Source organism: Ptiloglossa arizonensis, chromosome 6 (genome assembly GCF_051014685.1).
Source record: "Ptiloglossa arizonensis isolate GNS036 chromosome 6, iyPtiAriz1_principal, whole genome shotgun sequence".
In the NCBI taxonomy this organism is placed as follows: domain Eukaryota; kingdom Metazoa; phylum Arthropoda; class Insecta; order Hymenoptera; family Colletidae; genus Ptiloglossa; species Ptiloglossa arizonensis.
In genome coordinates, this window is record NC_135053.1 from 16,802,463 (window position 1) to 16,819,537 (window position 17,075).

General features: G+C 43.7%; 1 protein-coding gene across 6 annotated transcripts in view; it reads left to right on the forward strand.

Moving 5' to 3' along the window:
- Nucleotides 1–17,075, forward strand: part of LOC143148497 (serine/threonine-protein phosphatase 4 regulatory subunit 1) — a 261,332-nt gene that overhangs the window by 243,163 nt on the left and 1,094 nt on the right. For 5 of the 6 annotated variants that reach the window (XM_076314887.1, XM_076314886.1, XM_076314885.1 and 2 more), the window contains 7 exons: nucleotides 5,519–5,661; nucleotides 5,811–5,948; nucleotides 11,540–11,710; nucleotides 12,155–12,438; nucleotides 13,339–13,519; nucleotides 14,199–15,116; nucleotides 16,769–17,045. In XM_076314887.1, coding sequence (XP_076171002.1) covers nucleotides 5,519–5,661; nucleotides 5,811–5,948; nucleotides 11,540–11,710; nucleotides 12,155–12,438; nucleotides 13,339–13,519; nucleotides 14,199–15,116; nucleotides 16,769–17,045 — 2,112 coding nt within the window. Of the gene's footprint in view, nucleotides 1–5,518; nucleotides 5,662–5,810; nucleotides 5,949–11,539; nucleotides 11,711–12,154; nucleotides 12,439–13,338; nucleotides 13,520–14,198; nucleotides 15,117–16,768; nucleotides 17,046–17,075 lie in introns of those variants that run through there. The other variant, XM_076314890.1, reaches the window with a different exon arrangement.

Sequence of the window (17,075 nt, forward strand, 5' to 3'; positions counted from 1 at the left end):
GTGGAAAATGTACAAACGTCTATTCGTCTTTGATGAATTTGGGAAATTTGGGTTTTTTTTTTTTTTGAAAAGGTGCCAGTAGAACGAAGATAATTTATGGTTGATTTAGGTTTTTGGGCTAGGTGGAGAAATCGAGGAGTGTTTGTAGAAATTGTACAAACGATGTGGTGAAATTTGGAAAATTTTGTTTTTTCTTAAAAAGAAGATGCCAGTAGAAATACAGTAGTTGATGATTTATGTAACGTGTATCTTTGTAACCGTTGTCGCAAAGATAATTTTTGTTGGATTTAGTTTTTTGGACTATGTGGAGAAATTGAAGAGTGTTTGTAGAAATTGTACAAACACTGTGATGAATTTGGGAAATTTTCTTTTTTCTTTTTGCAACACTTGCCATTAGAAATATGATAGTTGGTGATTTAAGTACCGTATATCTTTGCAACCGTTGAAGATAGTTTTAAGGAAGATAATTATTGTTCGATTTAGTTTTTTGGGCTAGGTCGAGAAATCGAGGAACGCTTGTGGAAAATTCAGGTTGTGAAATTTGGAAAATTTGGTGTTTTCTTAAAATGCATACCACAAGCAATAAAGTAGTAGATAATTTAAGTACCGTATATCTTTGTAACAATTAACAGGAATTTAATTGAGGAGTGGTTGTAGAAAATAATGCAACTGCCTAAAAATTGAAGAACATATTTTTTTTTTTAATATTCTACGTGCCAATGGAAATACGATAAAAATAAATTAAGTGTTCTTAATAATTTGAAGTCATCGAATATTTTTCCTCCCTATGAATTTGATTCTTGATACTTAAATCGTTTTCAACGAACACTCTTCGATTGTTCACGATTGAAAGGATTTGCACAGTTACGTCTCGAAGATTTCTTAACGTTTCTACAAAATGGTGTTATCCCATAAATCGGATAAAATCGATCGATACTGAATTGCCTGACTCGAGGCAAAAGTTTCTCGCTCGCGTACTTCTGTTAACTATTATTACGATCGATAATCCTTTGGCTATGATCAATAATCCTTGCTTTTCGGCTTAGAACGAACTTCCGGCAAAACTCTTATTGTAACCCTTTAATCCTAGTTAATACTAATTCTTAGTCCCTGTCATAATACCCCATTCATACGTCTCGTACCTACTGCTACAATAGCTTCAATATTCTTTGTGATATTTGACTGGCACCAAATAAATAAAATTACCTACAGAGAAGGGAATTATCTAATATATTTCGACTTAAACTTAGATTTTGTAACAAAAAAAAGAAAATTTTAACGTCAAGAATATTCTGTACGAAGGTATTTGCATATACTTGTGCATCACATCATTGCACATTTATTGGCTATTGTTCGAATCGAGTAATACATTTTTGTAGATAATGTCTTTTGCAATTGCACATCGATTTCTCATCTTCGATATCTTCGATAAATGTGAAGATGCGTTTACTCTTTGGATTCGCGCTTGTTTCCTTTTCGAGGCTCGCTCTGTTGCGTTTTTCCACGAAGTTTCTCGTCCTTTCGACCGGTATGGAATAACTAATTTTCCACGATCGAAGAAAAATCGACCGACGACGTTAACATTGGAAAGGCGTTCGCTGGAAATAGTTAACCTTTTCGCTGCTGAATTAAACAGCTTCGAGAAAAGCCTCCGTGCCGGTTTAAATTCATAATTCATTTTTCGGATGTTCCTAGTTATAAAAATTAAACGAAGTAGCGAACCATCTTGGAAAACTGGCCGTATACTTGCAAACTTTATATTTTATTCATCAAATTACGAAATACAAATCTTTTTACAATCGAGGGACTAATGTATCCTCTAACTCGAACGTAACAATTAAAGAAAAGGTAATTACAGATCGAAGAACATTGTGAATATTTAATACACGCGTTGTTCCAACATTTTCCCGCCAAAAATCGCCCTCGTGTTTGAACGTACAGTTAGACGTTGAACTTAAATAATTAACAATCGCTTCTACGTTTGGAAAATTCATATTCGAAAATTGGAAAATCCAAATCCTTCGCAATCAAATGCTTAGTCTATCCTGCATTAAATAAATAACTATAAGTCATAGAGAACGGCATGAATATTTAATATACGCAATGAACGACATTCGAACTATTTTCGCGCCAAAAATCGTCCACGTGTTCGATCGTACAGCTCGACGTTGAACTTGAATAATTAACAATCACTTCTACGTTTGGAAAATTCATATTCGCAAATTATAAAATCCAAATCCTTCGCAATCAAATGCTTAGTCTATCCTACATTAAATAAATAACTATAAAATATAGAGAACGTCGTGAATATAATGGAAAATTCATATTCACAAATTATAAAATCCAAATCCTTTGCAATCAAATGCTTAGTCTATCCTACATTAAATAAATAACTATAAAATATAGAGAACGTCGTGAATATAATGGAAAATTCGTATTCACAAATTATAAAATCCAAATCCTTCACAATCAAATGCTTAGTCTATTCTCCATTAAATAAATAACTACAAATCATAAAGAACATCGTGAATATTTAATACATGCAATGAAGGACATTCGAGGAATTTTCGCGCCAAAAAATCGGCCACGTGTACGCACTCAGAACCCTGAAAGAAGCGTATTCCAGTGTCGCGTCGATACGTTTCCAAATGGTCCACGAGGTCGTTCCGTTCGGCGGTGAGAGACACCGTGAGAGGGACACGGTGAGAGGGACACGGCGACCAGAATACCGGGAAAATAATCAGCGACGCTTAATCCTGCAGGAGCGCCGCAGCGGGATATTTTTGGCGGGACGTAGTCCAGGACAGAAGGCGCGCAAGGATGAAGTAGGCGGAGAAGAAGTAGATAAGACCCAGCGCGTGATTAATGGACGAGGGGCTGCTGCGCGGCGGTGAAACGGGGAGGGGAGAGAGGGGAGGGGAAGAGAGAGACTCGAACAGCTCCTCGTTGGTTTCCAGTGTGGGAAGACGAGTCACGGGGGCGGGAAGTCGTGGAAGAGAGAAACGAATCGTTGGTGGAAGTTTCGACAAAACGGGAAACGTTTTCGGTAAGGGGAGGGGGGACGAAATGGAGGGAAAAACGAGCGAGCGAGCACGTGCTCGGCGACTCGGTGGGCCTCACGAGGAAGGGCGCACGCGCGCGCGCGAGCGAAAACGACCGAAAAGGGACGACGAGCCTCGGTCGGTCTCGCCGCCGCGGTCCCCTACCCTCTACCCCCTCCCGCGCTCGGCGCTCATCGTTTTCCGTCGTTGGGCCCGGCTGGAGTGGGGCGTGCTACCCTCGCCCCCCACTCCCGCCGCTTGGAAAAGCTCCGACAAACCCGGTGGAGATGCGTTTCCCGCGATCGACGAATCGAGAGCCGCTCAGTCGCACCCACGCTCTCCGCTCGTAACGTGTCTCGTCCCCTACGGAGCCTCCTCGAAACGTTTTCCCGCGTCTTCGGAAGTGTAGCGTGCGCGCACGCGCGTGTACATATCTGTGTGCGTGTGTATCTGTGTCTATCTGGTCTCTGTGTCTCTCTGCCACGTTTCTCGCGGCTGTTCGCGGGTAATCGAAGAAACTTTTCGTGATTCTCGGAGAACTCGAATCGCGAAGAATCCGTCCGATTCTCGCGCTTCTTTTCTCGTGCGTCGTATCAATCCATCGCGAGTTCCGGGTTAGTTAAAATGTGTATAAATTCGGGGTGTACACTCACGAAAATTAAACGGTTGATCCCGTGGTTTTCGTCGCGCTCCAGTTTTCGAAAGGTTTCGATCATTTTGGTAATTAATTTACTTCTTTTTTTTCGTTCGTTTTGCGTTCCGACGTTTATTTTTGACAAAAGGCGGGGGTAGGACTAATATTTCCATCGACCAGTGGTGTGTACACCTGTTCGGTTAAGTCGACCGGGTCGTTTCCACTAATGACCAACGGGAAATTCTCGTTCTTTATGGGCCCGTAGGGCCCCGAACAGGCACCGAAAGGTGCGAGTTTTCCTAATCAGCAGGGGCGCCAGCTTGCGACGCCCTTTTTCATTCAGGTATTTCCACGGGACCGGGACCTCTACCCTACCGGTCGAGAATAAAACGGCCAAGGTCGTGGAAATGTCCAAAGAACGATCTCGGGGCCCTGTCCCCTCCCCATCTCCGGTTTTTCTCGCTTTCGACGCACCAATGGTCTCGATCGTGAGTTGCAAAGAAACGCTCGGATTCCATCGATGGTTTTTTTTTTTTTTGTTTCAACACGTGGCATTCTCGTTACGCGAAATCGTCGACTAATTTGGTATTAAGCGTTCGAGAAAGTCGAGGACAAATTACACGAGCTCGATGGTTCCTTTGGATAGCAGTAACGTTTCATTCGTGAGTAATTGTTGGAAAATCTAGGAAAAATACACTTTCGCTGTGGATCGGTCGCATTTTTGGAATTTCTCTTCTTGATATTCAGCGTCATGGAGTTTGTCGATACGAACGGTCGATATATCGATCCTTTTGATATTCCAGTCGTTTAGATACTGTCGAGCAACCTCCGCACGTTAATTAATTATTTAAGAAAAATGTTCACCGTCCTGTTGGACAGTAATTGCTAGAAATAATGGTCAATTTGAAATTAATTACTTGAGAAAATAGAACAGGAAGTCACGTTCGTATTTATATTAATCTGAAAGTGACTATTTGAGGAAATTGGGGGAAAAATATACTTGGGTTGATCCTATTTATCAAATTTCTCTATTTTATCGCGCACCTAGACTCGACAAAGATCGAAATATCGATCGGTTCGAGTTCAGTAGGAATTATTTAAGAAAGTCGCACGAAATAGAGTTCGATCGAAAAATTCATTATTTGAAAAACCTAGAAAAAAATACAAATTCACCATCGGTCCCAAAATAAAAATTTCCCTGTTCTCTAGTATTTATCTCGACATCGAGATATCCATCGATTCGAAAAATTAATTATTTGAAAAACCTAGAAAAAGTACAAATTCACCATAGGTCCCAAAATTTCCCTCTTTAGTATTTATTCAGACATCGAGATATCCGTCGATTCTAAAAATTAGTTATTTGAAGAACCTAGAAAAAAATACAAATCCACCATCGGTCCCAAAATAAAAATTTTCCTCTTCTCTAATATTTATCTAGGCATCGAGACATCTGTCGATTCGAAAGATGGAAAATTAATTGTTTGAAAACTCTAGAAAAAATACAAATTCACCATCGGTCCCAAAATAAAAATTTTCCTCTTCTCTAGTATTCATCCCAAAATCAAGATATCTGTCGATTCGAAAAATTAATTATTTGAAAACCCCAGCAAAAAATACAAATTCACCATGGGTCCCAAAATTAAAATTTCCCTCTTCTCTAGTATTTATCCAAACATCGAGATATCCGTCGATTCGAAAAATTAGTTATTTGAAGAACCTAGAAAAAAATACAAATTCATCATCGGTCCCAAAATAAAAATTTCCCTCCTCTCTAGTATCTACGCAGCCATATCGAGACACCCGTCGATTTGAGAGATCGAAGTATCGATCCTTTTGGTTTCAGACACGCAGATACGATCGGAACTGGTGGAGCAGCTCCCCCACGTGGCGATGATCTGCCAAGAAGCCCCGCACCTATTCGGCGACGTTCTCCACGATCATCTGCTGGACATCATCATCAAATTCCTACGCGACACGGACAGTCAGGTGAATATCACCCTCGATTACCACCTATATATATTTTCAGCGACCTCATGAATCCCCTGGCGACGAACCACAGGTCCCCGTACGATTGACGAATGCATATTTTCTTTTTTTTTTTTTTTTTTTTTTCCGTTTCTTCTCTCGTTGACCAGGTACAACTGGCGGCACAGGCAGCGGTGGTGGCGCTAACCGGTAGGGGACTCCTGGACATCACCACGATCGAGCTGAAACTCTGCCCCGTAATAGAAATCCTCTGTAGCACCGTCGATTCCCTAAACATGGGCCTGACGGTAAGTTTCTTCTCCGTTTTCTTTTCTCGCGCACACATTTTTTTCTTCGTACTTAAAAAAATCAAAAAAACCAAAGAAAAATAAAAAAAACCAAAGAATAATCAAAAAAACCAAAGAAAAATAAAAAAAGAAAACATTTTCCGATATACGTTGCGTCGATTGGTCCGTGGTACCTGGCTGCGCGCGCACGCCACGAAAACCGCGTTCGAAACGTCGAATAGCGTGTACCCCCTCCCCAAGACGGAGAGATATCGTAATCTCTCCCCCCACTTTGGTTCTCTTCGCCGGTGTTTATCGCGTTGCAACAGTTTCTTTTTTTTTTTTTTTTTTTCTCTCTCGAGGCGAATGGAAACCGAGAAACCCGCGTTTCTCGACGCGTTCGTTTCCTTTTTTCTTTCACACAGTCACGATTTAACATTCCGTTGAGCGATCCACCACCACCACCATCATCACCGTCGTCGGTTCTAATGAGATTTTAATGCCTCCACGGGGCGGTTAATTAACGAATATGTAGAAAGTTACACGCGCGCGCGCTTTTCGTTGCACATTTCTCGGTCCCCTACCATAAAGAGAGAGAGAGAAGCCCACCTTTCGATCGGTTTAATCGAGGGGGCGTTGTTTGTCGAAATATACACACAGAGAAAGAGAGAATGAGTGAGAGAGAGAGAGAGAGAGAGAGAGAGAAACTAAGAAAGATAGAAAGACACGTCGCTTTTTTTTCAACGACGGATTCCGTCTGAAAGACATGGGTAGTGAGATGTTCTCACGCTATCGCGTCTCACTATCTTGTCTTTCATCCGGCGTTCGTTCAGCGCCCGACGAGCGAGCTAAGAGGGAAATCGCGTGCACCGAATGGAAAACAACACCGTACAGGGGGCGCTGGCGGTGGTACCGGTCGTCGGGGGGGAGGGGGCCCCCCCTGACGCGCGCACGTTTCAAGGTACATGCGAACCAACCGCATCTACGGGTCGAAGAGGGAGAGAGATGGAAAAAACCGAGCGATCGAGACGACCAAGGGGGCGGAAATTTCGCAAGTATCGGGGGAGAGGCCTGCACCCCTCACGAAGAGAAAGTGGAGAATCCTCGGGACATGCTTTTACCATCAAAGTTGGTTTGTCATAGAGATCGACTATCACAGCCAGCTTTGATGAGCAAAATTGTGTCCGTCCGCAGCTGCGCGTTCTGGCCGGAGAAAATCAACGGGGGACGAGACAGAGAGAGAGTGAGAAAATAGAGAAAGAGGAAATAGAGAGGGGGGAGAAGGAGAAAGATATAGTGAAAATACAAAGAGAAAGAGGAAATGGAGAAGGGGGTGAACGAGAAAGAGAGAGTGAAGAAACAAAGAGAAAGAGGAAATAGAAAGGGGGAGGGAGAACGAGAAAGAGAGCCCTGAGGAAGAAGAGAACCCGAGAGGGATGGCGAGGGAGATATAGAAAGAAAGATATATATGTAGAGAGAGAGAAATGGGGGCGCAACGCCGAAATGAAAATACCTTTTGCGGTCCGATACATCAAATTGGTTGTGGAATGTTTCGAGTCATATCACAGCCACTTTGATGAATTTGACCCGCAGAATCGATCGTCGGGGAAGCGTTTTCGTTGTATCCGTGCACCGTCATCGACTGCACTTACTGGGGCCCCCCTCCCACCCGAACATCCCACTCCCGGTTAATTGACGCGTCCCACCCCCCGTGGACAATACGACGAAACGTACAAAATGGAACGCGACATCGGTGACTATTGCACGAAGAAAATCAACTTTCTTCGCCTACCAAGCGTGACGCACCGACAACAACCCCCTTTGGAAGCAACCGGGCGACGCCATTGATAATCGAAGAGAAACACGCACGATGGAACGAGAGGAACGCGATCCAATCGTCAAATTGGTTGTGGCGTGTTGCGTTTCTAGATTTCATATCACAGCCATTTTTGACGATTTAGATCGCCGTTTTTTGCGACGACCACCGTCGAGGACGTGAGAGAGTGAAAGAGGGGCAGAGAGGAGGACTCTCTTTGCTCGCGAAGAGGAATCGAACGTAGGTAAAAAGGAGAGACGCGTGCATCGCTCACAAAGTGGCTGTGATATGCTGATGCGAACGTTCACATCACAGCCAGCTTTGAGTGAGTGTTGCGCCGCGTTGCTGTTCGACGATCTTCGAAGATACAAGGAGGAAAAAGGATGTCGGGGAACACGAGAACATCGATCATCGAGGACCTTTTCTTTCCTTTTCGTTTCGTTTATTTTTCTTTTTCTTTTTCTTTTCATCGATCCGCGTGTTTCCAACCAGCTCGTACGCAACTGGATTCCCATCGCCCTGTACCAGGGGTGTTTTTCTACGTGTACGTCGATCGGGGATCGAGGGAGACATTTACGTACGGACGAAAGGGTTTCCAATCGGCGAATCAAAAATTGAATGGAAAATATTTTCTCACCGGCGAATAGAAATACCAACCGTTCGATCGAACGAACGGATAAGGAATAAATTGGTTTTTGTATGCGTTGGCTGCCGTGTGTTGGGTGATTTTTTGTTCAGTGATTTTTGGAACACTGTGCACGCGATCGTTAATCAGAAAGATGGTTAATGGGGGAAATAATCCGAATCGATGATTAGAAAATTTTAATACGGAGTGTTTTACGTTAATGCACTTTGAGGAATATTTCGGATGAACATTTTTGAATCGACGATCATAATTTTTGATCATTTTTGGGTAGATGAACGAGAGAACTCTATAGAATTTGAATAAACGTAGCTTTTGTAAATATATTTATTTTGAAAAGTTTTTCGAATTGAATCAAAGACTTTCCAATTACTGACAGCTTCCCGGTTTGTATTATATGGAAATGTTACGGCATCTAACGTATAAACGATAATATCGCTGGTTAATATTAATCGTAAAAATATTTATAAATTTATAAATAATATTTCACCGCGTTAGAAATTGAACCGAATCTCTGCGCGTTGGTCCGAATCGAATTCCCCCTATCTCCGACGTCGGCCATTTTTGTTCTCGGGTCGAGAGCGAGAGAGACGGAGCAACGGTTACCGAGACTCGGATTACATTTTCGTAATGATTGAAAATGTTTATTTTCCAATTCGATGAAAAGATTCAATTATGCGTGTTATCGACCGAGACACCTATGATCCGTTGATAATTCGTTTATTGAGAATTGCAATACAAAGTTTGCTAATTGAAAAAAAAATGTCACCCGAAATGTTCTATTATCTATGTTAAAAAAAAACAATTCGAATATTACGGAATTAAAAATAATCCGAAGCAGGTTGCGCGCGGGCCCGTTTCCGTTCTTCGATCGGTGACTGAAAATGTAAAAATATTAATTTTCGTATCTCGATGTACAAATAACCAGCGACGAAGGGGGGCGATCCCCTATTGCCTTCGAGCGAGGGAAAATTGGTTGCGTACGAGAGGACAGTGTTATACTCGGCTTTCGCGCGAAATAAAGAGCGAGACGATTGTACGACCCGCATTCTGCGCTCCTCGATCGCCATTGGTTCGTTTCAACCCTTTGACTACGAGTACGGTCGATCTCGTGCGGTAAACGCCCATGGGCGTTCAGCGCGCGTGCATACTCGATACGCGCGAAGATCTTCCGCACACGACGCACGTCTTACGTCCGAGTGTTCGTAGTGAAAGGATCGAACGATCCCTATTCGTCGTGTGATCACCCCGAGCGAACACGGCGTCGATCGCTTTGGAGAAATACATCCCGAAACTCTGTATTCTTAAAATATCCCGTTACTTCTCCACACTTTTATTTATATACTAGACGCTCTTGTATACGTATACGAAACTCGAAATATTTCGTCCTGGTGCACCATCTACCGTTAGACGTTAACATCGGAGGAAGAAGGGGGATCAGAGGGTTCACGAACTCTCTCTCGAATCACGGAACCCGATCGTACGAAAGGACGTTCGGAAGCTTTCCGTAGGATGATTCACTTCTGGGGGCCCCATACTCCCCCCTACTCCTCTTTGAACAATTAATTTTATCGCCGAACAACGACCTACTGATTTCGACGAGGCGCCCGCGCATGCGGGCACTAAGAAAACGAACTCGAAACGAGTCGTGGAACACCGATCGATCTATCGCGGAGAGCCTCGGGTAAACCCCCCTCGAAACCCTTCTCCCCCCAAACACAGACACGCACTCCCCCCCTCAACGCCCGCCCCCACCCCCCCTCTCGATCGATCCACCGCCGCGACACATTGTTGTCGCGGCATCTCAGCCGTGATTTTTTTGATCGTACATGTTACTTTTTTTCCAGGTGTTTTAGTGGCGCGTATTCGACTGTTCCTCCCATCAGAGTGGTTGTGATGTGGTGGCTTGGACTCGTATCACAGCCAGCTTTGATAAGCGGAACGGCGCGATTTATGACTCCGTTAACCACGCACGATCGTTGGTATTGCCACCGAGTCGGGACGACCGGGTGCGTTGCGTTCCTAGCGACACGACGGTTCTCTCCCGGTCGTTTAAGGAACTACGGAGAAAGAGAAAGAGAGAGAGTGTGTGTGTGCGTGTGCGCGCGAGAAAGAGAGAGAGAGAATTGCGTTACTATCGTATTGTACGAGAGAGGGAGCGACATATACCTCCTACGGAGACTAGACGCGCGTTGAACGCAGGGTGAGCCACGAGTCGCGCGGCTCACGCTTCTCGCAAATTGCATACCGCACTACGATGCACGATTTCTGTCTCGTATCGATATCGATCGACGTTCGTTATTGTTTCGCGGCGATATTAAATTCGTGAACGATTGTACGTTCACGGGCTGCTGGCTCCTCACCGTGGCGCGCGTTGTCGCTGTTGGCCGAGGACTGTGACGATTTGTCGACGGCGGCCAATGGCGCGATGGTGGGGGGAGCTAGCGGACTAGAGTGGGGGTATAGACACTCGCATTTCTTCTCGCGCACGGAGTGTAACTCTGTCGTACCGACGAAGAAACATCGTAGGGGAGAATTTTGCGTTAACGAGCTCCAAGCGTGACTCAGTTTTTCTCGCTACCGGTGGACGAGTTCGAATATTTACATTGTAATGTATCGTGTAACTACTTGCGTAAAAAAAGAGAGACAAAAATGAAATGTCATCGATTTGAAAGTCCTTCGGAGGTTTTTTGATTCGTCTACCGGTTATGGAATAAAATTGATCGAGTTGGATCACTCTGACCTGAGTCAGAAACGAATCTCGAGCGAATTACCGTGTTATCGGTAATGTGAACTCGAAGAATTACCGGGTTGTCGAACACACTTTTGTAATTTTCGTCGAGTGTAATGTTCTATTTATTATATTTCGAATCGAGACCGACGAAGGAGAACGCTGCGCCTTGTTGGTCGTCTAGCCTTACTGGAGGAAAAAAAAAACAGAAGCTTCTGCGCTGAATGTGCGCCTAGCCTTAGAAATGAAAACGCATAGCCGCGACACACGAGCGCTGGGCTAGTCCCACGTGTGTTCTCGCGTGTACTCACGGTACTGAACCCGTTACCCTTGTTATCCGTCCGTTTTGTTTGCTTTGCTATCGCAGTTTTTGTTTCCCATATTTGTGTGAGGTGTATCGTGTAAATTGTGTCGATCCGTAGCTCATGCGCAAGATGGCGCCGTTCATTGGCAAAGAGCTGACGGAAAAGACTTTTCTGGACAGATACATCACCCTCTGCAAAGACAAGGAGTTCTACGTGAGGAGGACCTGCATCACGCATTTTGGGCAGCTCTGCGCCGCGGTCGGGAGGAAGGCGATGAATCAAAAACTGGTGAGTCTCGACAATATTTTTACATTCTAACATTCTTTGATAACAAAGTTAACATCTTGCAGTAACATTACCGAATGTAAGTAGTTCTCGATACATGAGAAACTCGCGTTATTTTACGTTAAAATTTTGTCATCACGTAACATAATTCGGTAGAAACTAATAATTATAAAATAGTATTATTAACTATAAATATTTCGTTCTTCCCCCTAGAGCTCGCGTTTCTTCGCACTAGAATTTTTCCAGCCATTAAAATTGTTACACTGGAATCTTTCTATCTCACAAAATCGTTTAACGAAAATTAATACCTTGCAACAATATTATCCACGCTACGAGTAGTTCGTTTCTCTCGAAAAAAAAAGTATATTTGTTTTTGTACTCGCTTCGGTCTGCCAAAAAAAATGGCAGCTGCCTGAAACGTCCCCGGTTTCTCGATTCCTGTTGCAGTTCCCGATATTCGCCGATTTGTGCCGCGATAGAGTGTGGGGCATCCGGAAGGCGTGCGTCGACGTACTGATGCCGGTCGCCTGCTGCACATCTCTAATACGAAGACGAATAGTGTGCACGGAACTGCTAGCCACGCATCTCAAGGACGAGGCGAAATGGGTGCGGATGTCTGCGTTTCAGATCCTAGGACCGTTTATATCCACGCTCGCGACACAATTCGCCGAGGTGTCTTACAATCAACAGGGCGAGCTCGTGTTCACCAGTCAGGAGGATACTCGTTTCAGGTAGAGGAAAAGTGAACTTTCATCCAAGATGATGCAGTTCGGTCGACTCGAGACACTGTAACTTTGTAATTCTTTCTTCTATTTGTTAATTATCGAGAGAAATATCTCCTTACGGTAGAATTAATTTACGGTTGATTTTTGTTACGCTGGAATTTTTTTAATTTTTGTTTCCCTGGAATTTTTCTTATCGATTTTTGTTTCACTGGAATTTTTTTGATTTTTGTTCCGCCAGAATTTTTTTTGTTGATTTTTGTTTCCCTGGAATTTTTCTTATCGATCTTTCTTTCGCTGGAATTTTTTTGTCAATTTTTATTTCACTAAAATTTTTTTTGTCGATCTTTGTTTCGCTGGAATTTTTATCGGTTGATTTTCATTTCGTGGAATTTTTTTCGGTAGACTTCTTCTACGCTAAATTTTCCTTTCGCGGAAATTTTATACGGTTGACTTCTTTTACACTAAATTTCCTTTCGCGGGAATTTCGTACGGTAGATTCCTCTCGCGCTAGATACTTTTTAACGTGTAAATAACGCCTCGATTGTTTTGTTTCGTTCGACTTTTTCCGCTAGATTTTTCTTCGCTTAAATTTTATACGGTAGACTTCCTCTACGGTAAATTTTCCTTTTGCAAACATTTCTCTACACTATACTTTTCTACGTTAAATTTTTTTTAAATTATTTTTTTAATCACACTTTACGAATAACGACACGAAAAGGCTCGATACCAAAATTTTCACTTAAATTTTTCCTGTCCATTGTATCGAATGGATCAAGTATAAACATTTATCGTGACAAAACAAGCGTCGGTGAAAAATTCAATCTCCCTGTCTCTCGCGTTGAAACATTTCTTCGTAGTCCCTCGACCAACGAAAAGAATCACAGTTTTCGGGGTGCGTTGTTGCAGTATAAAGTACTCGTACGGCATTTACGCGATGAAGTGCTCGGTACAGAGTCTCGCGCTCGATGCGGAAGAACAGAGTACCGAGGAGAGCTACAACTCGTCGCTGATTATGCGAAATCCGATTGCCGAGGAGGACGAGTCCCAGGAAGAACACATTTCCGCGATGAAGGCGCTGAGATTGAAGGTGCGTACCACCCTCGTGCATAAGGGGATGTTGGGAAAACGATGCTTCCGCGAACATAATTTCGTTCAGGCTCGTGTATCGAACTGGACGATGAATTTGCGTTCTGAGAATGATCCAGGGTTCTGAATTCGTATCTGAAAGAGACGGAAAATTTCAAAAGAAGAAAAAGAGGTGTATAAAAAAGTTACAATTCTTCTTTGGAGGGTGTTTAAAAGAGTTAAAAGATTTCGAACATGAATGATTGTACAGGGAGGAACTATTAGAAATTTGCATTTTTGATAGGTAACATTTTTCTGGAAAAATGTTGCCCAAAGATTTCAAGACTTTTAAACACCATCCACGCGTGTGTAAGCTCGAGTACGAAGGAAATGTAAGACAATGATCAAACGAACGAACAGTTTCGTTACGTGGAGAACGTTCAAAAGAAAATCTAACTCGTTCGATTACCACGAGTGAGTAAACTTCGTTTTCTAAAAAGTTCTATAAAAGAGGACCCTTTTTGAAACGTAAACAAGCAGTACACACATCCCTAACACTTGTACCGTGAGTCTTTACCAAACGGTTAAACATCATAGAAAGATACAAAATTGTCCCTTGCTACCATCTCTTCCTTCCACAATCCTTAGTTTCAACGCCAGGTCGGGTGACCCAATAACCATCTTGTCAATTCGTTTCGCAGATCCAGCAGGAACGTAACAAAACGACAGAGCTCGAAGAAACTCCCGACGAGTCGGAGAAGTACAGTTCGTTTCTCTACCATTACGTGCCACCTGAACTGGCGCCGAACGACGAGCTGGTCGAGGCAGCGAAGAAGTCCTCGGCGCTGAGCAATAACGACCGGGACATTCCTACGGACACCATCACCTGCAAAGAGTCCACATTAGACCACATGTTGAACAAAGACAGCTACCCAGCCGTGGAGTTCCCCGTGGTCGAGTTCCCCGCGGTAGAGTACCCACCGTACGAGTCCTCGACTGATAAATTCCCTGTGAACAAACCCGGAATGGTGTTCAATTGGAGCGTGGAGGACATAGTGCCTCAGCATCTGATCGATTCCTTCCTCTCGATGGCCGAACCGGAGCAATGCAGCGACATGAACGCCGATCTGCCTCATTACTGCGCGTTCAGTTTCCCAGCGGTGGTCCTCACGCTCGGCAAGGAGAACTGGCCTTACCTGAAGCAGGCCTACCAGGCGTTGGCGAGCGCTAATCAGTACAAAGTGAGGAGCACTTTGGCGTCCAGTATCCACGAAATAGCGATGATCCTTGGACAAGAGTTGACCGCGACCGATCTGGTACCAATCTACGACGGTTTCATCAAGGACCTGGACGAGGTCAGGATAGGTGTACTGAAACACCTGGCGACGTTTCTGAGGATACTCACGCCTACGTACAGTTGCCAGTATCTGCCCAGGCTGAAGGTGTTCCTCGCCACCGACAATGTGTGGAACTGGAGGTTTAGGGAGGAGTTGGCCACCCAATTACTCGAGATCGTGGACATGTTCGGGGCGGCGGACGTGAGACGTTACATCGTGCCTCTGTCGCTCAAACTTCTGAGCGACAAAGTCGCCGCTGTGAGGCACGTTGCGCTTTCTTTGGTACGATTTCGCACGTTCGACGTAAATTGTGGATTGTCAAAATGCGCAGGGTGGTTCACGACCGGCGTTCGTTCCCCGGTTGTACGGTAGTGCACGGTGTGAATTTTCTTTTCTTCTTTTTTTTTTTTTCTCCGTTCTTGCTTCGAATTCACTTGAACTCGTGATGGATCGCCACGATGGGCGATTCGAGTCAATCGCGTGCAGTAAATGAATGGTCATGGCCAGCTGGAGATTGTATGTATTTGCTCGATCTTCCGCACACAGCGTACGTTCTGCGTCGAAGTCGTCCGTAGTCGATCGGTTGGCCGAGTTTCGGGATCCAACGGGGCGATTCTTGCGCTGCGGAATAAAGTTTTTCGTTTGAGAATCACTGGGAGAACAAACATAGAAGAAGGAAACGAGACGGACGAATTACAACGCGCGATACGTCGACGAGTAGCGACTAACGAAATCTAGATGGTTCGAAGGGATGTCGCGAATGAAAAATAATAAGCGATAAAGAAAATTTCACTTTTCCTAATTTTCGTCCTACCTTTGCGAAAATAGTACCGGTGAATTGGCGAGATTCTTCCGGTTAAAACGAGTCCAAACACGACGTAAATCGGAGCAGTTTGGATCAGTGCATAATTGATTTGTTAGTTACATCGAGGTAATTATGCGTCGATGAAAGTAGTCCGATTCGTGTCGTGTTTGGACTCGTTTCAACCGGAAGAGACTGAGTGATTCAACGATACTAGTTTCACAGAGGTGAGACGAAAATTATGAAAAGTGAAATTTTTCTTTATCGTATTATAAATTCTTTCACTCGCGAGATTTCTTCAAAGTGTCTGTCTCGTTTCCTTCGGTTCTCGGTCCTTGTTTCACGAGATTAGGTTTCGAAGCTCGAGGCACTAAATGGTGGAGGGAACAGTGGGGATGGTTCGCGTAAATTTAAGCGAACAAATCTTGGTTAAATTTAACCATGCACTACTGTATATCGTTCTCGTGCTTTGTTCTTTTGGTTTTCGACGGGAGGTGCCCCGAGACACGATATAAATGATCTCCGAAGCGGAAAATACAATATTGAGCAACGTGCGTGCACCGAAGAGGATAAAATGAACATTTATAACGAGCGATTAGTTTAACGAATTTGACACGATCGGACAAGAAAAATGAAACACATTCGTATTATATCGATTCCTGTAAGATTCTATCAGAAATTCTGATCATTATCGTTTATAAATTACTGCGTTGCGTACTTTTGGTATCTTAAACAATAACTACATTGTAACGAGTAAATTTAATCAAATTCAAAATTTGAATCTTAAATCTTGTATAAAATATCTTAAATGTTAATTTACACGTTCAACGACCGAACTAAGGAACTACTGGAATATTCAGTCACGTCTACTAAATACCATTAATTATAGACAAAAACGTCTATGAAAACGGAACGTGTTTAGTATACAATTGTCGATTAAACGCATCGTCGCTGCAAAATGTTGCTCCGCACTTTTGTGAAAGAAAGATAGAATATTGTCCACTAATCGTCCAAGACTTCCCCCGGAGTAAAGCACGAGAAAAATACTCGGAACAGTAACGTTAGACGAACCACTTCGTATATTGTTTTATCCACCGGTTCCATTTTTTACATCTCGAGTGTCTGTGAACAGGTGACGCAGATCGTGGCCCACCTGTCCGACAACGAGCGCCTCGTCATAGAGCTGTTCCAAGAGCTCAGATACACCCTGGGCGTGTACGCGTGCAGATGGAAACGACGACAGACGTTCGCATTGGTGTGCTCGAACCTGATAGCGAACAACGCCATCAGCGGGCACAGATTCTCTCAGGAAATGTTACCAAATCTGTTGAAACTGTCGACGGACAAGGTACCGAACGTGAGACTGGCGGTAGCGAGAACACTGTCGAAAAACGTCGTCCCCATGGGACGTAAGTATTATTTACTCGCTGAAAGAGAAA